At 44.2% G+C, this 26,442-nt stretch overlaps 1 protein-coding gene across 1 annotated transcript; it reads right to left on the bottom strand.

The window, feature by feature from the left end:
- Positions 1-2,304: 2,304 nt before the first annotated feature.
- LOC104643053 (hexokinase HKDC1) lies at positions 2,305-21,561 on the bottom strand. Its single transcript, XM_010312246.2, has 18 exons — positions 21,270-21,561; positions 17,618-17,780; positions 14,950-15,098; positions 14,736-14,855; positions 13,842-13,937; positions 12,392-12,491; positions 11,557-11,740; positions 10,837-10,992; positions 9,822-10,055; positions 9,307-9,611; positions 8,859-9,007; positions 8,651-8,770; positions 6,842-6,937; positions 6,651-6,750; positions 5,433-5,616; positions 4,567-4,722; positions 3,590-3,823; positions 2,305-3,101 (listed from the first exon to the last, which is right to left on the bottom strand). Exons 1-18 carry the CDS (start codon positions 21,330-21,332, stop codon positions 2,957-2,959), a joined length of 2,754 nt encoding a protein of 917 aa, XP_010310548.1. The 5' UTR covers positions 21,333-21,561; the 3' UTR covers positions 2,305-2,956.
- Between the last annotated feature and the right edge of the window lie 4,881 nt (positions 21,562-26,442).

The following is a 26,442-nucleotide window of genomic DNA, read 5'->3' as shown; positions in this document are numbered from 1 at the left end:
CAGAGAAGGGTTTTGGTTCAGCAGCTTAAGACCTATACAAGGAAGACTGCAAGTTTGCAACAGTCCTTCAGTTTCTATGTGTCAACATAACCAGGAACATGATGCTGCATCGTTACCCAGATGGAGAACATTCTGTTTTAGAGTCAGCCAAAAGCATCAGTGTGTTTATAGGATCCCTGGGAAACAAGAGAAGTTTGTACCCACGGTAAAATCCTGCAGCAGCCAATCCTTCCCTTCTCCAGGGCTGCCCAGTGAATCTCTGCTCATTCCCTTTCAGAAAGCAGCAGCTTTCCCAGCTTGGATGCCATCTCCCTCCCCAGCAGATGCGTATCAGATCCGCGTGGGAGCTGCCTGGCTTCAGAGCAAGCCAGCAGCCTGCAGAAAATGCAAGAGCATGCGTGTCCTGGGCCTTAGGGACCTTGACAAGAGCCGTAGGTTGCCCAGCACTTTGTGAGCAGTTTCAGGTTCATGTGATCGGAATTCCACAACACCCACAGACTCACTGGAAAAAAACTGCAGATGCAAAAAAATATTATTGTGTGGGCCTAATCTACTGCAGAAAAGGAATAACTGCAGCTGAGGTGTACAATGACTCTGTGCAAATAATTTCAAAAAAAGATTTAAAAAAAAACCCAAAGCAATATAGGATTTCTTCCTAATTTAAAGCAAGGATCCACAGAAGGGGTTTACGTTGTTTTGTTACTGATTCGCATTCCAATTGTGCAGAACAGACTTCAGAATAAAAGTGCAAAAGATACTCTGCACCATACTCACGTGGCCATCCTGGGGCAAGTCCACGCCACCTCATTCCAACTACACAGGGGCTTACTTCATCCACAGATGCACTTTTGCAGATTAGCACAAGCTGCTCCCCAAAAAGACCCAAAAGTACACAGATAGTACAAGATTTCAGAGTGCCGAGGGGAGAAACGGCCAATGTAGAAGAGCTAGTCTAGGCTATTTCTAGGCCTCACATCACTTCAAGCCCTGACGATTATTTTTTTCTATATCCAGCCCCTCCAAATTTGGCTGTTCATCACAAGGAAAAAAAAATTTGTCCCAAGTAACTCTGCCCCCCACTAAATAGCAAGCTTTGGTTTCTGTAGCTCTGGGGATTCTGAAACATAAAGAAAAAGTAAAATATTAAGTTTCTTGACAAACAGAGGAAAACATTAAAGGTAATATGAGTTCACAACTTGTCTCTTCCCAATTGCTCAGCATAGTGAGTTCAGCACCATGAGGAATCCCTTCAGAAGTGAAAATTATTTCCAAGTACTATTTTTGTCCCATCCAGCGGCTCTGACAGACACAGAGCTGTTGACATTTTTGTTTTAAAAACTACAAAACAGGAAAGGTTTGTAGCTTCAAATTTTGAATTTGCCATTGCTAAATTTAAACCCATCAGCATTGTTACAGATTATTACATAAACCCAACTGCTTATCCTCCTGCACGATAGTTACTTTTGACTTAACTAGGCTTACGGCACATTTCTTGGCCCCACTTTCTGCTGTCAGCCTGAAAGGAAGCAAATACCCAAGAAGAAAGGATTAAAGGAGATGATACAGGAATACTTGGGAACAGAGAATAGCAGGCCACAGATTTGCTGCTCCTCTGTACCTCTGTACCATAGTATTTTTTCAGTTTATTCTGAGATGAGTAAATCAGGTGAGGAACATTTGATCACAGAAGGGCACAGGTTATTTTCCTGGTGTTTGTATGCCTTTGGGCATGCTACTGCCAAATAAAATATTGCTTTAACAGTGTTGAGAAACAGGTAAATTTGGCTGCAATTTGACAGGCCCTATCCACAAGGCACCTTCATCATAACTGCAGTGCTGCCAAGTACCGTTATAGATGGGTTTAAAGAAAGCTCCCACTTGCCTGCATGTTCTTCCCACAAGTCAGAAGAGGCACTAGACAGAGAAGCAAAGGCTCACAGCACCACAGATTTATTTACAACAGACTACAGACAGGCAGAGCAGCAGGCAACAGAAAATGAAAAACAAGGATAAACTCCCACAACATGGAAACTATCCTCCCATGAAGAGGCAAGGAGATAACTGAGGGAAAACAAAGAGGAGAATTCCAGAAATTCAGGTGATTTTTGTTTCCTCTCTACACAGCTATTTGGGTGGCCTAAAGATTAAGAGCTTTGATAGTCTCTAGGTAGCTCGGACATAGATGTAGCAGATACTGTAGCTGCTTCTACATCCTCTCCTTCCCCCAGTATCAAAAGAATCAGTCACAGTCAGAATCCATCCAGCATTGGTTTAGGTTTATGTGCACTCAAATATACTAATATATTTTGATACAAACGGATATTTTGTGGAATCATATTTTTTTTTCCTTTACATTCATCTATCAAACACGCCTCCTGTCCTCAGGGAAGTTTTACAATACAACACACTTGCAATCAATGTAGCGGGGCGGGGGGGAACATCACTGAGCAAAGCTCATGAATTATTTTACTTGCAGATTTATTGTAAAACCTGTGAAGCATTGAACAAATGTGTCCGCTAGATACGTGCAATGCCAGGATCTCAATATTCCTTGAGCCAGGCCAAGTCAAAACTAAACCAGCAAAAAATCCTAAGAAACTGGTGATAAATTCAGTTGTGGTGCAGTAGCTTAATTAAGCCATTGTAAAAAGACACATTTGGGGTTTGTTTGTTTGTTTTGTTTTCACTCTCCCATGTGCGTTATAGATGCATTGCAGAAAGTACAGAACTGAGTAGCAGACTGCGGTATGCTGAGACATAATGCCGGTGGGGAGCAGAAACACCTGATCCAAGTTATCAAAGGACAAAAATCCACAGTCCTGGTTGGTCAAAAACCAGCTGCTCCCTGGAAACAGGTACCTGTGTACTGGTGTCTGGCAAAGCTACCCTGGATCACCGCTCAGCAAATCTCTAGTGCACACGCCTGGCAGTGCTGAAATGACTTGACCTCTCATTTTTACTTCTGTCCAACATTATGCAATCTTTTTGCTACTGCAGTAATGAGGGCAGCTCCCTTCCCACTTCCATCTTCAGAGAGCATGAAAGTCACATCACACTGAGGTGCCAGTTCCTTCACTGTTTCCCGCAGGACCCTAGAAAAACTGAAAGAGAGAAACCAGAACATTTTAGCAGACACTTACTGGTCTGAGATCTTTATATATTAGCAAGGAACTGTAACCTCAGCCAACATTCTCCACTGGTTCTTCACAGCATCCCTTTCTGATTGTTTTTCCTCCTATTCAGGAAAGAGACAAGTTTCTGTACACAATCAGATTTTAATTTCTATTTCTCCACTTTTATTTTGTTCAGCATGATGCCAGACACCCCTCTTGCCTTCAAAGACCACGGAGGAGGCTCTCCCAACTCAAAAGCTAATGCATCTACTTCCAGGCCTTGCTCACAAAATAATGACCCAACTTCAAAAACTCAACCCGGCTTTCCATCTGGGACGCCCAGATATTGCAGAAATCCCCCAAAACATTAGAAAATAAATATTAGAAGAGAAAGTTTGCTCAACACCCCAGAGAAAAGAGCCTCCCAGTGGTAACAACGAGCAAACAGCAAAGGGAAGTGGTACCAAGGTACTCACTGTGGATGGAGCTTGTACAAAGTCCCATCTACTCCAACGGTGATTTGCAAGTGCTCCACACCTCGGTTTTCTCTCTTCTTCTCTACAATAGCCGCCAGTCCTGCCCCACAGAGCTGGGCGGCTCTCTTCGAAACAGCTCCACACACCTCTTTCACAATGATGCTGTCTTCGCACGTGCTGTCCAGGCCAAGCTGCTGCAGAATTCGCCGGACCTGGAGGAGGGCGAGCCGGTCGCTGCACAGAGGGAAACACACGCAGCAGCAAGGCATTAGGGGGAAGCTTCAGCAGGCATGCAAGTCTTACAGCTGAGACTCTGCCATGATGCAAAGGAAATGGGACCACTTCTCCAACTCTGACACTCTCCAATTGCTTTAAGGCAGATTCCAGTCTGAATTCGGATTGAAAATTTACTCCTGGCATACCCGCTACTATGTTAGACTGTATTTCCAGAAGGCACAAACAGTAGTTATTCACCTAACTCCCATGAGGGAGCCGAGCCAGATCAGCCACCTGACTGTTATTTTTGATCTCAAGGCTGAGACACTACCTGCCAAGGTTTTCAAAAGTAGAAATGGTTTCAAATAGCCTGGAAGACCATTGCAATCATGCACAGATATGTAGGTAAGCACATATTCATGGCATATTAATTTGTCGCTGACTTTTTGTTTTTACCTAAGTACTATCTTAAGTCCTACAAGAAACACTACAAGTACAGTCATGCTTGATGGTTAAGGCATTCAAGATAACACAGCTGTGTGGACAGGAAATGATAATTCACATAATTACAGAATAATTCTGGAACTCCCCCAGTTCCTTGGTTTTGGCTTTTTTTCTGGGGCTCAGGGGGCGGCAGTGCGCAAAGAAGGAAACTATAATTGACTTCTTGAAGAAAAGGGCTCCATACATTTGCAGAAGATTTTTTCTAGAGGTCCCAGAAGACCTTGAGGATTTAAACCATGTAAATCTAACAACTTTACCTCTCAATTTGAGATAGGAATTTTGTTTCAAATATGCCTCTTTTCCTGAGTGATTCTGAAATCTGTCCTCTGAACAGCAGTCCTTGTTTGGTTAAGTCAATCAAAATTTGCCGTACTATTTCACCTAGGTACATTCCACTGGTCATTTTTTCATACCTGTTATGTTTTAAAAGAAAAAAAAAAAAAAAGCGCTTTTAAGGAGATGGCAAGTTAGCTCTGTTTAACACGAGTGGTATGTACATGCCCTACCAACTCTCGAAAAAGCAGTAAAAGCTTGCAGACCAATAGCTATCGAACTCCATCTTTCATCCATCAAAGATCTGTTGCAGTGACTTCAAGTGCAAACATTATTACAACATATTTTCCTATGTTAAAAGGTAACAGAACTAGAGAAAAAAACCTTGCACTATTAAACAGAAGATAGTGTTAAAGCCAGAGTCCACACTAAAGCAAAACATTTCCTTGTTCCCCCCACACATTCCCCAGTGAGTCATATATAACCAATACCATCTTTACCAAACAAAGAACAGTCAGTTCGGTTTATACTCTTGCACAAATTGTATTTTACCTTTGAAAAAACACTACAAGAGGAGGAACACAGCAAGGTCTACGCTTTGCAGGGAAATTTTAAGACTTGCACTGTTTGGTAACTGCCCTAAGGTGAAAACAGTGCCATGGTAACAGAAACAATGTACATCTTTGCTTTTTTTCTGGATATCTGCATTATTTACCATGCAACAAATTAAATATAGTATTAAAATTTCCTTTCTGATTATTCATTCATGAAGCACGTTTTAAAAAGCAGCCAATATGTGTCTCAAAGACTGACATCATCAGGCTCTTAGCATCAGGACCATCACATTTACCTCTGTTTCCCTGGGTTTAGTGAGCCTTCATCTACTTCTTTATCATACTTTGTTCTGATGTTGTCAATGCAGCCATTGTCACCAAATCCTCCCCATTCTGTATTAATGCACATTTTTCCCTCATTCCCTTCCACTATTTCTATGTTTTTCATGTCCTCCATGTAGCACACATTGCTGCCCGTTCCTAGGAGGAAAGAAATGACAAGACTCCAGCCAGAAAAGTGAAGTAGCAGCTGAAACACATGGAAGATGATGAATGCAGCGATCATCTTAAAAGCTCTCTTCTCCATATCCCAAATTTCAAAGCTCTCTCCATATCTTACAGAAGCAAGTACTAGCCAGTAATGCTGAGTGCTGTAATTTACCACAACAGAATGTTACCAAGTAAAATGGGTCCTGGGCAGAAAATTCCCAGTGTAGAGGAATGAAAACTCACTGTTAGAGGTCAGAAATGGCTCTGGCAGCTGTTGGCAAGCACTGATCAGTCATTGCTGCCAGTCTGGTTGTAACAGACCACAAATCATCTTGCATGAGAGCATGCTCCCAAAAGCAAGCCCTGCCAAGAGCCCAGCAGCCAGTCAAGCAGCTACCAAGTCTGAAATGATTTGGTTAACAGGGCCTCATCACTTACATCATGGGTTACATTAAGTAGTATAAGAACCAGTTCTCCAAACAAAATGAGATAGCTGGTGCACTTAGCCAGCCAGAACACTCTGTTTTCCAACTGAGGCTGCAGATTGTACGTGCTTAGTACATTGTATTATACATGTGCCTTGTACATGTACATTCCTGGCTGAAAACTTTGAGGGACCTACTGGGGGAGTCATCTGGAAAGCCCAAAAAGAATTCATTCAAATTTTAAAAAATATTTTCTTGTTCAAAGGCCTGTGATGTGGCTACACAGTAAATATCAATACACTTGTCAAAACAAGGATTCATGCTCTATCTACTGTTCCCACATTCTTTTACCATTTACACGTTTGTTAGGCACCATCAGAGATACGATCAAAATTCCAACAGATTCAGGATCCTATCTGCTACAGGTGCTATTACATTCTCTCTTGAACACCACACAAATCTGCCAAGAACCCCAAGCACCTAGTAATGCCATATATCAAGCTCAAATAGAAGACATTGTTTTACAAATTCCAAAATAAGGTGCAAAGCCTAGCACCTGCATACGTGCTTCTTATAGTGGTCACTTCAATATCACTGTACCTGCGATAAGGCCAATCTCACAGTTTGGATCCTCATATCCACATGTCATCATTGTCCCAACAGTGTCATTCACCACTGCTACAATGTCCAAGTCAAACTCCTAAAACACAAGTCACAGTCAGTAGGGGGGTCCTGGAGGAAGACAGAGCGTGCATTAAACACACCAAAAAGAGCAGAAAAGAACAGCTCACATTTCTTCTCCTTATGGCCTCTCTCAGCATATCAACGACATCTTCCCCCTCACAGTCTGTTGCCTTGAAACCTTTTGTCCATCCCACAAGTGTTCCCTGAAACAGAAGAGGAAGAAACTGTGAGTGAAGATAGAGAGAAGACTGGAAGTTCCAAGCATCAGCCTTTTCTTGTCTCCACCCTTCTCCACTCCCTTGGTTTTTTTTAAATAATGTATTTCCCTGCACAGGTTACTGTGAGTGTCTAGTACAGAGTGTGTGTGCGTGTATCTTCATTACTCAGCTGCTGATGGTAATGACTCCAGATTTACTCAGCTATTTATCAAGACACTATCAACTCAGTGCCCTCTGATGCTCTTTTCTCATTTGGAATATCTTCCCATGTCACCTTCTTCTGTGCACACAGCCATTGCATTATCTGGGTGGGAAAGACTATAAAATATGCTTTTGCTGTAAATAATTAAACATTAATGAACATCTGCTGTTAATTTTTGACTCGTTTACTGAAGAACACTTGGTATGATCCTACTACTCAAGGCAACACTAATTTGTTTGGGTTTGGACAGCAACCTGGCCTGACAGAAGTAGTTTTTCAGCTTACATGAATTAGCCTTCCACTTGGTAACTGGCTCTGGACTGTCCAAATAAGTAAAAAAAGAGGGCAACTGGGAAAAAAAAAAAAAAAAAGCTGCTCTTACAAAAATCTCAAGTTCTAGCAACAGTAAGAGATCAAATGCACTGGGTCACATACTATGGAACCCTGACACAGATGTGTCGCCCTCAGTTTACCATCACTGCTGGGGGAATTTGTTTCCTCATCGTTTGTCAAGATCTAAATAATATGCTGTGGGTTTGGAAGGCATATTGAGCAGTGTCCTCACAAATAGCCAGGTCCTATTGCTATACCCTCAATTGTGATCTGAAAAATTGAGACAGACTGGCTTCTAGACTTAGAAGCTATTATGAAAACCACCAGGACATAAAAACATTCAATAAAATAGCAGTCTCCCATTTCCCCAGTACGCTACATATTTGACTAGAATTAAACAGCACAACCTCCCCCATCCCTCTTTGGAAATGCATAAAAATAATTGAAAATTATTTCTTCCTGAATTTGATTTTTTTATTCCAATTTTTCTTCTTATGTAAGATCTGGAAAGATGAAGATATGCTATCTGTCAATAAGCCATATGTGTCAAATTAACAAATCTGAGAGGTCCAACCCTTCCAAGCTGAACAAGCAAGCCCACTTCTGCCCACTGACACTCAACAAAAAGAAACTAATGTAGTGCAGAAGTCACAGCTGTGCAGCACAGTTAGGAAAATACCCTGGGATTGTAGCTGAGTAAGCAGAAGGAAGCATCTGTTATCTTTTGCCATGGAAGACGTAAGGCAGCATAAGAGATTCCTGGGCTATCAAACATATGTAGTCATTTCACTGTCACAAGGGCTTAATCTTTAGAGAATAAAAGTAAGTAATATACAACTCTTATCAGATATAAGAGGTGAAAGTTCTACCTCCCACATGCATATAGGATGATAATTTTCTCATGAAAGACAATTAATTTGCAAAGTAGAGTAATAAAATCCCCATAAAACAGGTGAAATATTCTCTCCAAAGACTAATTTGCACATGTGCGCGCACGCATATATATCTTGTCAACCTTGCAAAGTCCTACTTGGAAGAAAACATTTAGAAGAATAGCTTTTTGCTTGCAATCTCCAAACCAACAAGTTGCCCTCCCCCAAAATGATGTAACTTACCAAGCAAATGCACAGCTGCATTCACCCATTCTGTGTTGCAATTCTTACCTTGTCGATGCTGGCTTGCCTGCACGGGAAGGAGAAGGTGAAGCCCAGAGGCAGTCGAGCACCTTTAATCCCCATATACTCCAGAAAGTCTGCTATACACTGGACAATATGGTCAAAGAGCTGGAAGGGCAGAAAAAGCGCATAAGTCTCATAGTAATCCCCTGCAATGGGCCTTGGCTGGATCAGTTAACCATTCATTAGAGGTTACCTCTTCCCCTGTCCCTTGCATGATCTCCAAAGGAATGGCAAAAATTTTGTTATACATTTGCACTGATCTTCTTCTCCCACTTCTGATTTTGACCAGCAGAACCCTGAAATTTGTCCCACCAAGATCAAGGGCAAGGAACTTTCCTTTCTCTGTAAGAGAAGAAAGGTATTTCACTTTGGTGCTTCTCATAGCATGTTTGCCAGTCAGAATGCCACCCATCCCCAAGAACCTTCATCTATGCCAATGATAGCACACTGCTCCCTATGGCATTTATCCCATCAGTGTGCTAGCACGGAGCTGAAGGGCCAGCCAGATAACATCGCAGGAAGCATCAGTTTGCCAACAGAAATCACCCTGATATTTGCCAGAATAATTGACATATTCCCCCCGCCGAAACCAGACAAGCAACTTCCTACACCACCCCCAGGTGACCAGGAAATGACTTCACCTGTTCCATCTGGTGTCCCACAGACATAGGTGGGTAACATCTTCACTGTGGCACTGGCTTGCGTCTCTCGCTTCAGCCCATATTCCAGCTCGGTCCTCATTTTGTTCTTAACTTCTCTGAGAGTCTCCAGGGACAGCAGAAATGGTGCGAGAGCAGCATCGATTTGCTTGCGCTGAGCGGCCAGCCTGTATGCCACCGCTGTGACCATAGCAGCCCCCTTCCCACTGCCGCTCACAGAGAGGAGGAACCGAACGTCGCAGTTTGGGACCAGCCTTCTCACCACCTTGTGCAGACGTTTGGCATATCTATAGGAACAAAGAGGTTCTTTAGACTCTCACAGGCATTTCATGCATGGTTTACTTCACATACATTGATCCTCTGGACTCCACCAGATCTCACCCCAACCCTACAGCAAAATCAGCAGTTCTCTGAAAAGCCACACATATATGCAGATGGAGACTCTTTGCAACATCAACACATGGCCAGCAATTACCAAATCCTCTTTAGCTACTTACTGGGGGTGGGTTTTATAGAGTCCCCCATCAATCCCAACAGTGGTTCGCATCCTTAACAGTTTTTTGTTCTCTCTCAGTCGGGTCAGTATGGCTGCTAAGGCGGCAGCACAGAGGTTGGCCGAGCGGAAGGAAACAATGGTGCAGACATGCTGAACAGCGATGCAGTCCTCTTCGGAGGGAAACAGGTTCAGCTCTGTAAGGATCTCTTTTGTGTTGCTCAGACCTTCCTTATATCTACCCCAAAACAAAGGAATGTATCATCTAATGCAAGGACAGTAAGGCAGCACATAAATCAGTATCTTCATGTTGGCTCAAAAAGAAATGACCGAAGAGCAGGGCACAAGGTATCAGGCAGCATCATAATTGGTTCCCATAAATGAGTAATGTATTTCCTGCACTATTCCCAAAACTACCTGGGGACAGTGATACCCAGGGGGAAAGACCAGACTTTTAAGAGGCGGCTTCCTGGGGTTCAGTTTTTGGTGAGGCATACCAATTAGCTAGCCAAGAAGAGAACAGGATAAAATATTTAGTCCATGGAAGGAGAGCACAGGAATAGCTTCACTCAATACAATTAAGAAAATTATTCCTGGAGTAAGAATGAGGACCAGGATTCCTCTTCAAAACACTAGAATCTGTCAGTTTTGCATGTAGTCATCCATTAGCTGATCCAGAGTCTGTACTACATCTCTACAACCCCAGTATTTCCACATCACAAAAGCTGAAAACTGCAACAATCATCCCACGTGCTCAGGTCTTCAAAGGGGTTATTTAAACAACCTGAATCTGTGATGGTTAACAAAACATTTGTTACTGTGGTACTTTGCTAAAACTTTATCTTCCACCAATTCCTACTTACAGAAAAATCAACTTTTCCCCTAGGCAAAAGCAAAATCAAGTTGAACAGTTCAGGATTGTTCCCAGTACTCACAGATTATAATTACACATTAATTATCATTGTTGTGCTTGTGAAAGACTAGCAGCCACTCTCAAATAGCATATTGCAGGTTCTTACTTTTCCATTGCAGACACGTGTTTCATTTCGATCTTGCCCTTAGTAAGCAGAGCTGTTGACACTTTCCCATTGAAGAGTAGACCTTCCTTTGTCATTTTTAGGAGAATGAGTCTTACAAGTTCCCCCAAATACAGGCTGCTGATCATCTTCTCAAACCTGGAACGGGGCACAGGAAGGATTAGAGGTGTTCACCAGCTAGCCCGAGCTATGCAAAGTTCAAGTATGAGCATCCTGTTCTTATGCAGGTTGATCACATTTAAGCATGGGGTTGGGGAGCTATGTTGCAGATAGGATGCTATCCTGAGGTCCTGGGACCCAGCAACAGTCCCTCAACATAAGTGAGTGATTAAAGAGAATTTTCAAAAGACTTGTGAGCAGCTCAGCCAATAGAAGCAGTTTTGATGAACCAGGCTTCATATGTGCCCTTTTTTTACCACCTTCCTCCTTCCTTTACCCTTCCACAGCATCATACCAGAGCAAGCACCTAATTTTAACAACACATTAGCAACTGCAGCAGCAATCCCTTGGCCTGTGAGGCAGGGAGGTGTGAAAGGTACCCACCCTTCCCAGAAGGGAAAGGTCTGGGTAGGACAGGACCAGGATCAAGTCGACGCAGTTTCACTCAACCCAATTCCTATTCCAAAGGGACTCCTGGCATACACGGGAAATGCACTCACAGAACTCAGATTGCCAAGGCAAATCAGGCACGGTATCACTTACAATTGTTTTCCAGGATTGAGAGATCCCAGATCGAGTTCCCGATCAAATTCTGTGCGGAGGTCGTCCAAAGCACCGTCATCTCCAAAGGCACCCCACTCCGTGTTAATGCACATCCTCCCTTCGTCACCTTCCACCAGATCGATGTGCCTCATTTCCTCCATGTAGCATGCGTTGGTGCCAGTACCTGCACGTTGCAGTCAGTGTGAATAAATTACCTGTTTGTCCTAGTTTTGCTTTTTGTTTGGTTTAAGTCCACATGTTTGGGAGTAAGTCAATATATTGTCTTTGGAAAAAAATATAAATACATAACCCTGTGGTACAGGATGCTAATATCAAGCCACTTGCACTTGTTAAATCATCATTTCACACTGAGTGAAAGTATTAGAAATTAAACTAAGGCTTGACTTGTTTAAAAACATTTTTTCTTTTTCAAATATACTTCTATATGCCTTAAAAAAGCCACCACAGTGCACAAAGTGGAGACATTCTGGAAAGCGTAGCTGATCCCAACTACCAGACGTGAGAGGAATTCAGCTTTCTCTGGACAGACAGACAGAAATTTTCTATGGAGTCAGCAGAAAAGTTTAGTATGCTGGTCACAACTGAACCCAGACAAAATGGGGACTGTGGTATTTGATGGCAATGTGATCAGCATAAAAACAGCTGCTTTACAGAAGGCATCCAGGCTTGAAAATCTGACTGTTGTTTTTTCCATTTTCTTCCTGCTCTTTCCTGTACTGGGACACTCCCTTCTAGTCCAGATTTGTTAAGATTAAACAAATGGGGGGGGGGGGGGGGGGGGAGAAAAACCTACTTAGCAAACAGAAAAAATTACCAATTATGACTCCAACTTCACAGCGCTGGTCATCATATCCACAAGTCATCATGGTTCCCACAGTGTCATTGACCAGTGCCAAAACATCGACATCTATGTCCTAATAGCATAAAGATGGGTGTTTAGCAGAAAAAAAGCTTAGAAAGCCTCCTGTGTGTTAAAGCAACAGCATGCAGACATACTCCAGTGTCGTACTTTGAAGGTCTGGTTCAGGAAAGCTCTTCATTTGAAAGACACACTACTTCCTTTTATAGTGTTATCCTCACAATCCTGTAAAGTAACAAACATCTCTGAATTCTCAAGTGCTTGGCCAGCCAGGGATCTTTGGTTGCTTGATTTGTTTTTCCCCCATCCAACCTCGTTTGCCAGAAAAGCAATGTCTTATCGGTATGAATTTTGTGACATGCTAGCACCCATGTATCTGTCCTTATGCACTGCATTCTGGTAGCTTGCTCATCCTAGGACAATGTCCTACCCCCTGAGCGGATCCCACCAAACGGGACAGAAAACATACATACGTAAATGCAACTATTCAACACCAGGCCATGCACCAGTATCACACCCAAGTAAGAAGCCTTTCCATCGGAGCTGTGAAGTTTTTCTTTCACACTTAGACAACTTGATAAAGTACAAGAATCCTTTGATAACTTTGATTATAACTCAAATGCCAACACTAGCAGAGGGTCAGACTTCACCCAGGAAGTCTCAGGTCCTTTGTTCCTGCTAACTACAGCAAGACTGACACAGAGAAAGAAATGAACCAAAATCAAGGTTGGATTTTTACCATGTGAGAAAACAGAGGAATTTCCTCTTTACTACACAGATGTCAAGATATGGAAAGATGCTTTGTATTTCTTAGATGATGTTACCAATAGCAGCAAACATGAAAAACAAGGCTTTCCAAAATATTAAAACATAATGTTATTCAAAGATATACACTAGTTCAAGGGCAGATTTAATCATGTCTAACTGCTGACCTTAATTACCATCAATTACTCCATCCCACCGATTGAAGTGGACGGGCAAGCCCTTGTAGAGTTAGGTGTGCCAATTTGAGATGATAGCTTCCCCCTCCCAACCTTCATCCCACAAGCCAGCCTACGAAACACAGCGTGTATCCTCATCGTAGCAAATAGGTTCACAACAGACTCCCTTTAGCTCAGAAAGACAGTGGGGCCATACTGGACACGGCTAGCCTGGTTTATCAGTGTGCAGTTGCCATCACTGTTAGACTGACGGGGGGCAACCTAAGTTGCAGCCGCATGTCCCCTTCCACAGCTTCCAAGGGAGAGACAGATCTACTAGATATACAGCCATGTTGGACATTTGTTACTGGCTGTCCTTGAAGGATGTCTGACAACTCCCAGAACAACCCACACACCAAGAACAGATCTCCCAGGAGGACAATCTGAAGCCACACAGGTTCACCTCTTGCAGGTGCAAAACTTGCCTTATGCTTCTGGAGAGCTTTGCGCAGAGAGTTGACCACGTCTGTGTCCTGAACTCCTCGGACTTTGAAGTGTTTTGTCCAGGCGAGAAGAACCCCCTACAAAGTAACAATCCAGTGACCCAAAAGCTCCAACTTTAGCATACAAACCTGTCACAAAGACAGCCAAGACCAAAGTCTGTGGAGAAGCCCACTATGTCTCTCTGCACATTAAAATGCAGGCCAAAATTAGTCACAGCAGAACATCTCAAGTTGGAGTGCCTGTCAATACAAACACAACTGAACAGGTACAGTATTAAGTCCCAATCCTGCAAATGCATCTCCCTGTGCTTTGTTTAAAGCACGTGTGGCTTTACTGATGCTCATCACAAACTAATAGCATTAAGCAAAAAGCATTCACAGGACTGGGACCCAAAGCACGGATCCCTAGAAATAAAAGGGAAGCTAGAATAAGAGGCCACAAAATAATTGCAACCAGCCCTTCATTTCCCCATGTCGCCTCTCAAACAGCTCAGCTACAGGTTTTTTCCTGTTTAGAATCAACTGTAAAAAAGAAATTGAATGAGAGTGATTAAAAAAGAAACATGCTTCAGGACACAAAAGTATGTGTTTTACAGTCTAACAGCCTTCATAAAAGGATACACGGTTTCTATGGAATTGGGTATTGATTAAGTAAAAGAATAGCTTTAGCTTAAAGGTCATATTGCCTTGAGATCAGAAATGAGCATTTGAATGGTAGTCAAGCCCAGTGAAATGCTAATGGTCATCCACGCCATCTTCAGAGAGCTATATAAACATACACCACAAAAAGGCCACAGGCTAACACTCCCATGCAATAGCTTCTCCAGGTTCTGCAAGGAGCTAAGCTTGCCAATGATATTTCTTTTTGCATCTTACCTCTTCCAATTTGGTCTGTTTGCATGGAAAAGAAAATGTAAAGCCAAGAGGTAACTTCTTATTCTTGAGGTTTTTTGTCTCCATGAAGTCTAACAGACAGTCAGCAACGTAATCAAAGAGCTGCACAAGAAAGGAGAGGACAGAGTTAGGGTGTGTCCAGCAGGCACACGCTGAAGCACACCACCACCACCACAGAAGACCCTGCATGCCCTACCTCAGCTCCGTTCCCCTGTATGACCTCCTTGGGTGTGGGGTAAAACTTGCTCTCCAGCTGGCTGCTCTGCTTCCCGTCATCAAACACCTTCACCTGGTGGGCACGAAACTGGGAGCCACCCAGGTCAACAGCAAGGAAGTCACCCTTCTCTGCAACACAAGTGGGCAACCATCACCAGTAATGGCCGAGAAGCATGGCTTAGATGCCATGCTGAAGGCCACAGCTTCACCGTGGCCCCAGGCTCTCCTGCCTCATCACAGCAGGACCTTATCCTATGGGCCTGGGAGCATCACCAGGGAGGCCGAGAGCTGGCAACCCTAAGCAAGGGTGTCAGGTGTCTCCTGTTAGCTTGCTATGCGGCAGTTAATTTCATTTTTATTTAGCAGTCTGGTTTTGCCCACCCTGCTCCTTCCACGATAGCATGTTTTCAAGCTTTTCAGCAAGAGAGACACAAAGCAACTGTGAAGCCAACCAGAGCACACAGGGGCTGCAAAACCACACACCTGTAACATGGGGAAATGGGAGTTTGAGAGCATTACCTACATCCAGTAAGCCATGCAGACTTGCAGCCCCATGTTAAGACTTGGCCCTACTGCAGAAGCCATCTTCCAAGTGGGGCAAGACTAATTTGCCACTCAAAGTCAACCAACACAAGCATTTCCAAATGCCTTTAGGTGTTTCTGTAAAAGTACCATTCTGTTTTTCAGCTGGCAGCACTCTTAGCTCCAACACATTCTTCTCTAGCAAGAGACCTCAGATGGAAGGACAGTGTGGCCTCACTGCTACAATAATGCAATTATCTATTCGTCCCACGCACAGGAGAAGGCCCTTCCCCAGAGGAAAATGCAGTGGCATGTGCGTAGCCTTGCATGATCTTTGTTCCACAGTCCAAAGACCGTGACTAAATTTTATCAAATCTGGCCCTGAAAGGGAAGGAAGCAGGAAATTCTACCTGTAATACCAGGCAGATATCACAAAGGTGAGGAGGCAAATTGGGTTACTCAGTAAACCATGATATTAGACTACTAATCCCTAAATGATTAAAACTGATGATGCTCCACATGGGTCATTTCAGGTAGCAACACTGAGGGCGTTGAAAATCTGAAAGTTCATTGCTACCACAAATGGGAAAATCCAGTGAAGTTTGAGGTGTTTAAACCTACTGGAAGTTTTGCCTGGAAACAAAATAACCAACAAGGATTTTGCAAGAGAGCAAAAATAGAAAAATCAATGTGACACTTAAAATAGGCAGTGTGTCAATAAGACATAGCCCAACTTCACTCTGCAGCATGTCCTTGACACAGCGGAAAGGTCATGCAGGCCAGGAGAGCATTGTCCAGACTCGGACAGTGATGACATTACATGCAATTTTCCAAGTCTCCTGACCTCAGGGGCTCCCTGCTATTTCAGGACAGGGTCAGTGTCCAGGGTCAGTGTCATGTAAGACCTCAGAACCAGTGATGGTCACAGAGATAGCATGGGCTAAGCTAATATTTCTTTTTATTTGATGAAGGTAGCAGCAGAGTGCCCAGTTCTAGCCCGGCAGTTTGAGGGGGTTGCATATAATTTCTCTCAGACATCCCTCATTTCAAGGGAATAGCCTCCAAATGTTCCCTTTATACCATTAAAGCCATAACTTCTCATTTAATTGTAGCAAAATTACCTTCAGAGGGAATACAGTCCTGTGGAAATGAGGTACAAAGCAAACATTTCTCTAAAGTTTTCTGCATCAACAGCTGTTACACACTGAGTCCTGACCTAGGCCAGACAGAGAGTCCTGTACACATTCAGAGACTTGGTTAAACCTGGGAAAAACGTCATTTCCTGTCAGCCTGTACTGCTGAGAACCAGCTAAGCCAGGAGAGTTATTTTGGATGTGCATACTTCTCCAAACTAGATAGACTTTTAGATCCTTCCTACCTCACCTCACATCCTCTTAGAGGACACCACTGCACTCTCTCCCTCTCTGTTTAAGTCTCAGGGACAACTGGAAACAAGGATCCAGCTGCAGTAGCAGAGCAGGCTGTTTCCTGGTAGACCCCATCCAGAAGCAGATTTTCCCAATGCTGAAGGCAAGGAAGGGCAGGAGAGGGTCACTTTTTGAGGCAATAAAGAAAGCAGCACAGAGTTTGCTGTCAGAAGCCAAGAGGAGATCACCGCTCTGAGAACACAACGTTGCTACCACTTTGCAATTTGAGGTCACTTTGCAATTTCACTGTGACATCCTGCCTTCCCCGCAGCTCCACGAACACCAGTCCTTCCGGGGCCACAGCACTGCCCACATCCCCACACTTGCAGTACACTGCACTGCAAGGTCTGGGCTGTAGAGGTTGCCCTTGCCGTGTCCAGCCACAGCTCCTGCAGCAAGGCCTGCACTAGGTACAGCCACATTTGCAGATGAAAGAGGTTGTTTTCTGAGCACTTACTCGGTCCTTTCCTCAAACAAGCAGCACTAGGTCAAAATCCACCTGGTGCAGGTAAAAAACCCCTCTGCCAGCACTCCCCCAAGTTGTTGTCCCCTCATACACACTTGCTCTCTCAACATGAGACAGGCAGTAACCCAAAGCCACTGGCTACCCTGTGTCTTTGTTGTGCTGTTCTTTAGTGCTGGCAGCAACCCATCGTCTTCCTAAACAAGCACTGCTGTGATAGAGAAGGGGGAACTCACCTGAGCCATCGGGAAGTGAGCGCACAAACGTCGGCAGCATTTTTACTGTTGCTGTGGGGTTCGTGTCTTTTCCCAGGCCCTTCACCATCTCGGCCTGGAATCGAGTCATCACATCCAGCAAGACATCATCGGAGAGACGCATGTGATACAGGTACCTGTCAACCTGGAAAGATGAAAGGTGTTACTCAGGAAGCATGCAGCCTCCTCAGTGCTCAGCAGCTGGCTGGGATGAGCACTGTTTTCACACTACAGAAGGATTCTCCTGTGTGTACTGGGGAGGCTTCCTTCATCTCTGCGAGCAGAGAAAATGCAGAACCTTCCTAGCCATTTGCACTAGTTCTCTCTAACCATGAGGGGTGCAGTTTGGCATGAAGGATCTGAAAATCCTGAACTCTAAGTCCAGTAGCACCCCCACATTATGCTGGACAAGGATTACTATGCTCATTCCTGCTCACCTGATGGACATGAGGCTAAACAGATCCTAAGGACAAAAGAACTCCTTTCACATATGTAACAAACTGAAGGCGAGCATATCACCTATGCAAACCCTACGTCTGATTCTACAAGTTCATTTCATTTTTTACCTCAGCACCTAAATTCCCATGATCATCAATGCAAGCAAGCTCCAGAACATCATCAGAACATTTACTCTTATAAAACCTTTGTTTTGAAAATGCTTAATGCACCTTTGGTTAATTACTGTCAAAAAGTTAGCCATCTTTTCTGATGGCTCTGTAACTTGCCAACATACATGAGCCCATAAGACTTGCTTAGACCCTGACAAGCTGTTTTTACACCATCCTATACATGTAATGAACTAGAACTGCAAAGTATCTTGATCTGGTGAGACTTTGACCTCTCTGAGTCAGGTCCAGAAAATGCCATCAGTACCCAAGCATATCAACCACAACCTAAAAACATCTATTCAGCTACTGCTTCACTCCACAGACAATTAACTTTGTTGGCATGCCAGGCTGGAGCTCAAAGCCTGTTTCTCACCCCAGCTCTGCCCTCCATTCTCTTGTGATTCTAGGATTACATCTGAACCACATTTTTGGGTGCAATCAATATCCTTTCTTAAGGGTCTATAACTTGCAGCATACAATCGAAATAAAAGCCAGTCAAATTTAAAGGGAATCAAAAGCATCTATGAAGTAGCAGACACTCATTCAGATAAACTGGTAGAGAAGCCAACCAGTGTTTCTGTACAGCTTCATCAGGGCAAAACTTAAGTTTTTTTTTTTCTTCAGGACCACACTCTGCTTGGACTGACATTTACCTGCAGGGCTGAACACATGGCTGTAAGGTGGCCTAGAAACTACATAGCTGGATGCAACGAAGGATTAACACAGCAAAATAAGAATCTGTCAGCATCCAAATGGTTTTCCACTGGCCCGACTTTGGTGCTGTATGAACAAACATGATGCAGGCATAATATTTCTGTTCTCCAAACAGCTGGATGTCCCCTGCAAGGTAATCCATGTTAACATCCTACTCCCCATGACGTGAGGGTCAGGGCCAGAGGCAATGGGCAGGGGGGAGGTGGAACAGCTTCCAACACTTTGCTAGTACAGACACTCAGCTCTTGCTCTATGGGCTACATTATGATGCTGCTTTATTTGTTCAGAGGGTTTCATCAGTCCCATTTACACAGCGAGTTCTGGAGGGTTGGGAGAACATGCACAAACCAAAACAAACAAAAAAACCCAAGAAACAACAACAAAAAAAGAAAATACAATGACTGGAGACATACAGCACGCATGCAATCCCACACAGACCCAAACAACCTTGTGACAGAAGTCCCTGTGGAAAACAACCTAGACAGTAATAAAAACGACCACATCTCTGTTTGCAGAGGACACACACTAGCTCCCTGTTCCCCATAGAAACTGCGTTCCCCACCCTGTTTACCTACAATCATAGGAGAGGACAGTCCTCTCTGAGGGACTAGACAAGGCAGAGCTCAGGCAAGCTCGCCTACTCCCTAGCCTGATTTACAACCAGAGCAAGGGCCTGCTCGCAGACCATTTCCTTGTAAACACAGGAATGGCGAGGCCATGCAACACCAAACTGTCTTGCTGCATCTCACCCACCACACAAGGACAGTCCTTGTTTTTAAGTGTCTTGCCTCAATAATGGAAACAGCACTGTTTTCACAGCAGAGAGGCTCTTGTTCTTGCCACCAGAGAGCAAACAAGCCTTGCAAGGGAGAGATGGGAAAGCAGTCCCTTCTTTTAATTAGGGAGAAATCAACTCTGCTCCATACAGCCTACCCTCGGCTTCTTAAAAGACATCTCTAAAGAGCACGTGTTTTCTTGCCTTCAGGCAGGGCTAGTTTGCCCCTAGCAGATTTAATTTTTTAATGGCTTTGCCAGAATCCCTCCGCCCCCTCCTATCCACTGTCCTCACTTCAGGGAAGTCCTCCCTCAACTACACTCTGGAAGTTTGTCTGAAGAGCCCACTCCACCCAAGCACTGCTCCACAAGGTCTCTCTCTTTCTTAGTAAAAAGTAGGAAGGAATAGCACTGTCTAGATGAGAAATCTTAGATCAGATCCTCACACAAGGAAAAGACATTGGGGCCCCCTTCTGATCATGTTAAACCCTGGGGATAAAAGGGCGATAAATGAGTGACAGCCAGAGACATCTGACTGTTGAGATACCAGAACCTCTTGGACCACTTCTCTTCAAGGTAGAATTAGTGGAAGAAGCCCCGATAAGAACAAACCACTCCATGTTTGAGCAAGGGCACAGAGAAGACAAGTCAGTGTTGCTCGTTTTACTGATGAGCTCAGTGACGCAGGCAGATCTACCCACTGGGACCTTGGATCTCCCGCACTGCCACGCATCTGCAGACAGCCCTGCCTCCAGCTGGCTGGAAATCAAAGAGGACAGAGCCTGGCAGCAGTGGCCATCACAAAGCCCTCAATGGAGACGCCAGGAGAACAGAGGACCCGCAGGGGACATGTCTAGAAACTAGAGGATCTCTGACCCAAGAAGCCTCCAGATCCCACGTGGTCTTATGGTGGAGAGCCAAAAACCCATTGCAGCATGGCCATGAAAGTAGATTAGGGAAGAGCAACCATTAGACAGCTCACTCCCAGTACTGACGGCTTCAGATCTGGGCCATCTTGAGCTTTTCCAACTGTAATTAAAGCTCTCATCTATAAGCATCAGAGTCATTGGCCAGGGTTGGACAACCAGAGAGGGGGCACAGGCACTTCTCCCACACCAACACTAGCTGGAACTGTGAGTCCCAGAAGACCTGGCCCAAAGACCCCAGGAGTTTTCCCTGCCCCTGCTACAGTGTGAGTGAAATTCCTAATCAGCTTTAGAAATCCCATCCTTCACACCACTCGCAAAGTGATTCAGCAAGAGGTTCCTTTCTGCCCTCTGGACTACACCACACTATGCCAGATAAAGTTTAAGCACCACTTTTCCTTACTGAACATAATTTGCTCCGTTACTGGAAGAGAACTTACAACTGTGCAGGGAAAAGCACTAACCAGACCTATTTTCACACTCATCAGATGGTTTAGAGTCCAAATACTTCTTAATGCCATTATCTAGTCTGCATTACATACTGCAGATGCCACAGTATCTGAGTAATGCAGTTCTCAAAATAGGAATCAGCTAACGCTGCATCTTACATACCTTTTTTATTTGATCCTCTTTAAGCTTTGTGAAATGGAAAGCTAGCAAGTGGACGGCAAACATTTTCTTGAAGCAGATGGATGAGCCAGTAGTGACAGAGCTGCTGTGAGTAACTCCAAAGCGACAGATCTTTATTCACGAAGCTGGAGCTAGAGAAACTTCAGCTGAGGCATTTCCCCCAGGGCGAGATAGTGGAGTTCCTGGGAAATTGAGTCCAGAAATAAATCCATCCAGTGTGATCGGTTCAATGATTAAACTTCTGTCTCTTTGTATCACCCCCTCCCATCAACCCAAAGTCCCTCCCTCCCCAGCTACACACTTCATTGTGCCAGAGCAGGCACCTGGAGAGCTGCCAAGCTGAAGGGGAGAAAATTCGATTTTGTTACTGCCCCACTTGGGAATTGTTACCACTTCGCAATGCAGTTGCTACGCAGCCTGCCCTGCTTCGCCCCACTTCATTCCCGGGAGGGGGGCTGACAAGGTCCCACCAGCACGGCGTGCAACAAAGTGCTGCAGGGAATCTGGAAAGTTAGAGAGGATTTTAGGAGGTTTCTTCCCTCTGCTCAGTGCTCCCACTTGCGAGACAAGCTCTTCTGCATGAATTAACTCTGCTCTAGTTCCACACAGTGCACCCTTATCTGCGGGTTTTTTCCAATTAAGCTTCAGCCGTGTAAAGGAGCAAAGAGACACAGAGACCCCTGCCCCCAGCTGAAATACCTCTTGCACAACTTCCAGCAGAGAGGTTTTGTACAGATTACTCCCCCTTCACCCATTCTGAAGACAAAGTTTCAGATCAATGCAGATCTTCCGTGTTGCAAAACCTGGGGAGGGGACAGGCTTACCTGGCAGCCAGTGTCGACATCAGAATGCCTCACTTGATAAATGCCTTTAACTGGCAGCACAAAAGTGCACAGAGCAAGAGGAGCTTCCTTACGCCATCAGAGCTGAATTTGACACAGCTTTTAACCATTACTCCAAAAGTTCATTCTGAAAAAAACAAGTGTTCCCAGGATTTTGTCATTGTATCAAGTGATATGGACTATGGAAACATCACCCAAAGCAAGCTGGGTGAAATGTTCATACGGGGGAGGGGGGGAGCAGGAAAAACAAAAAGCTGGAGGAAAAACAAAAGTGCATTCCCATGGGGTAATCAGAGGCTTGTCCTCAAACTACACCTACATTTGGTGCATTTCCCCCCAGATACTGTTCAGTATTTCGTCTGGAACTGAGCACTTACTGCATTGGCAGACAATTGCCACCTGACATTTTGCAGAACAAGATTACAATGAGAAATTATTTTGATAAATCAGAAAAGCAGCCTCAGGGCTGGGGGAGAAGAGGGAGATGAAAATTGGAGGGGCAGTGCCAAATAAAGGGAGGAAACAACTACTTAGCAGAAGTAGAAAATTACCTACACTGAAACAGAGCGGGGCACAAGCAGCCAACTAGCAGAAAGGGATCTCATAACCTAAAGTGGACCCAAGGATCTCGTGCTATTGTAAGAAAAGTATGATCGATCGTCATGCTGGGCTGTATGAACAAGAGCATAAGCCACAGACACACAAAACAACACTCGATTCTGTACCGGGCACCAGTCTCAGGAAGAGGACTCTGCCCAGTCCTGGCAGCCACAGCACGCCAAGAAGGCATGCATCAGGAGGAGATAGCTCTTTTCTGAGCATCAGGAGCGGTCACAGGTTACGTGTTTTCAGTCTCTGATCACGAGGAAAGGCTGAAAGAGCTGAGGGAAGGGACGGGAACTGACTCTGCAGAGACAAATTATACAGAAACTCTGCTGGGAAAGGTTGAGGTTTTTTTTTCCTCTTGCCTTGCATCAGGGATGAGCTCTGGATGCTGGGAGATCCCGCCAGCTCTATTTATTTTCCACTATTCTAGAACAAGAGCAAAGCAGACAGAGTGGCTGAACAGTCCATAAATAAGGCTTGTGCTAAAATTAGGCCTTTGATCTTCAAGAGAAAGGGAGAAAAGAAAGAAGAAAAAAGCCACGCTTCCAGCCAGAACGCATGGTTCACTTCTCCTGTATTCATCTTTTAATAACTGCTGGCTCATTAAGTCAGACACTGACTCCCAGAGGGACTGTCTCTTTCCTCATTGTTTACCCATGCCATCCGAGTCACAACCCCTCTGGCCAGCAAAATTGAAAACATCACCTTTCAAGCTCCATCCCACTTTGATCCAGAGCTCATTGTGTCTGTAATACAGTAGATTTATTTTTCATTCTCTCTTTTCTTTCTTTCTCTAACGGATGCCACTGGAAAAGGGTCTCAAAAGATCTAAACGTTACTAAACTGGCAGCAAGCTCTGTTAAATACTTGACATGTCAGAATCACTGCGTAACTTGTTCGGTCAACCCTGGTGCATCCTAGCTTCAGGCTGGCTGTTGTGCAAGGAAAGAAAAGTCATTATCTCATTTCCATTCAGACAGCAGTTGAATGCACTAAGGGCCCAATACCCAAATATGTTACAGCCATTTTGAAGGTATTCTGGCCAGCACAGGGGAAACAATCCATGACCAAGTGAACGGAGCAGTTCCAACCGCCTGCAGCCTGGAGACTTGAGGCAATATTGGTTTTTTTCCCTTTGTTAGAGCTGGACCCAAAAAAGTTAGTCACAAACCCTCCCTTTCCCCTTTGCAAGGGCCAACAAGACTTCAAAGCTATCATACCCCTCTCCCTACTTCCTTCTCCTGCAGCTCTCCCTCCAGACCCTGTCTCAAGGCAAATGGAGAATCCTGAAGAGGCTGGTGCTCATGTATCCCATCCACTTCCCACAGTCTTGCAGTTAAAGGCCTGCAGAGAAAAGGAGCTCACAGCTACAATGGGGAAATTCAGATAAACATCTATGAGTACCTAAGCTAAACACGCACCAGTTACCTCCAGAAAGAGGTATCCCATTAATGAGCATTTTGATGCTGGAGACACACATCTATCTTTGTTGAGGTATTAGAGGTAGCGGCAACACTGTTTGCTGAGCTTGGCACTGAGGTTAACAAGGAGACAGTGGACCAGGCTACGGGTGATCCTGTAATCCACATCAGAAGAAATACTTCTTTGTTATACCTTACACTTCCAAGACCAACCCTTAGAACGTTTCCCCTCTCAACAGCAGCAGCTTTGCTTCCGCATTATATTCCCACAAGTTCACCAAAACTCAGAACAGCTTTCTCCTGCATTCATCCTGCATATGGCCCTCTTAGGGCACAGGCAACATCAGGGTGCAAAATAAGGCAGAACACCTGAGGGGATTGACTGGAAAATCCACTCCAAGGATAGACACTATTGAGAAGAGATGGAGACAGCAGACAGAAAAGAGCACATTGGCTTAAGAGAAAGACGACTCCTACCACGGAGTGCTATTATAATCAGCATTTTGTTTGAAGCATAACAAATAAATGCAAAAAAATTAAGTTGTGAAATCAATAAACTTCCAAACATCTGTAGGTTGAATGCCTAGAAGTTAATCTGGAAATCTGAACACCTGAAATAAACAGTTTTGGAAATGTGATTCCCAGATCAAGCGAACAATGTTGTTGATGTTTAAAAAGAAAAAGTTTCGGCACAGCCCCATGAAGAAGAGCAAGAGGCCGCTCAATCCTCCCTCAGGGGGTTGCTTGCCCAGGGCACGTTAAAAATGTGCAGCTGGCATAGCTTGCACCACACCAGTCCAGATTGTACCACATGGGACCAATTTGGCAACCATTCCAATGGGAGTCAATGACAGCCACGCTATTAGCTCAGAAGAAAAGAAAACTTTCATAAAAAGTCAGTCTGGAAACGCCTGAATAAACTTCAGAGCTCTTAAAACAGTTACTATGGAGTCACTATGGAAACAAGCAACAGTTAAGCCAAGTGCTAATCTCAGCAAAATACAAAAAAGAATGCTTATAGTCATTTAGCTTCCTTGTTGCAAGGCTTGCTGCTCAAACACAAGGCTGGCTTATACCTCGAAGTCCCAGCCACTCTTTCCTTGCTCAAAAATATACACTAGTAAGCAGCTTAGCATACAATTAAAGGATAAATTTATCAAAACAGACTAGAAGCAAAGTACAGTAGCAGCGCCGGTCTCCTGCAACCCAGCCCCACGTGCACTGGGGGGCAGAAAACAGAAGAATCATCCTTGCACAAGTGTGGTTTTAAACAGTGGTTTGCAGATCCATCAAGGAGTCTGCAGCCCCAGAGCTGAGTGGACAAATGCATGCTGTCAAAACCCATCTGCAGGCTTGAGCAATTCCTACTTCCCATCAAGTCTGTTAAATGCAAAGGACACAAGGAGACAATTGATACCACTCGATCATGTGAACCAGATCACAAAAGCTATGTGAACACTGTCAAATGAAATACATTTGAAAGAGTTAATTGCAAGCTCACATTCTGTGCCAGTCATGTTGCTGTTAAGCAGAGGCTGTCTGGACTCTGGGAAAGCAAAGCAGGATTATTCATCCCCAAAGCAGAAAATTCAAGACATTCACATGGCCACTGCCACACATACCTAGCTGCTTGGTTTTTCTTGGGGAAGGAAAGAAAGATGGGGCTTTGCAGAGGAAGGACCCAAAACCTTCCCTCCCCACCAGTCTGACACTGACATCAGCAGGAGATCATGTGCACTAGAAACATTTGTGCACTGCTTGCTTTTTAGTAAATAATGGGGAAGAGTACATGAAATACATTGAACAAAGTTTTTAACAGCTGTTTTCAAACTGCTGCAGACTTGTTTCTGAACAACAGCTTAAAGGATTGATACTAGGATGAAGCAAAGGGGATTCAGAGCAAACTTTCAAACAGCAGAGATATGTGGTTGATCATTTTAGAAAGTCAGGTATTTGATCCAGTGAAATTCAACCTGGCTTTTACAAGTATCCCAAGATTAACACAAGCAGGATCTGCAGACTTGTAAATAGCCAATCCCAAAAATATGGTTGCTGCAACATTGTCCTCCTCAGGCAGCCCCAGCAACACGTTCTAGTGCTGAAACCCATTTCTGTGAATACACACAGCAGTTTCAGCATGTGGTTCTTTTCACTCTCCAGTATCCCTAGCAGGAGCTCAGAAGCATACCTTAAAGCTGCTTACACTAAAAACAAATGGCAGAGCGTCTGCGTGTGTATGACAGAGGCATAACCTGGTGGTGTGCTGCCTTAAACATTATTCAGTGA

Source organism: Balearica regulorum, chromosome 7, assembly GCF_011004875.1.
Source record: "Balearica regulorum gibbericeps isolate bBalReg1 chromosome 7, bBalReg1.pri, whole genome shotgun sequence".
In the NCBI taxonomy this organism is placed as follows: domain Eukaryota; kingdom Metazoa; phylum Chordata; class Aves; order Gruiformes; family Gruidae; genus Balearica; species Balearica regulorum.
Note: the sequence above shows the minus strand (reverse complement) of the source record. Positions and strands in the feature narration are given on the sequence as shown.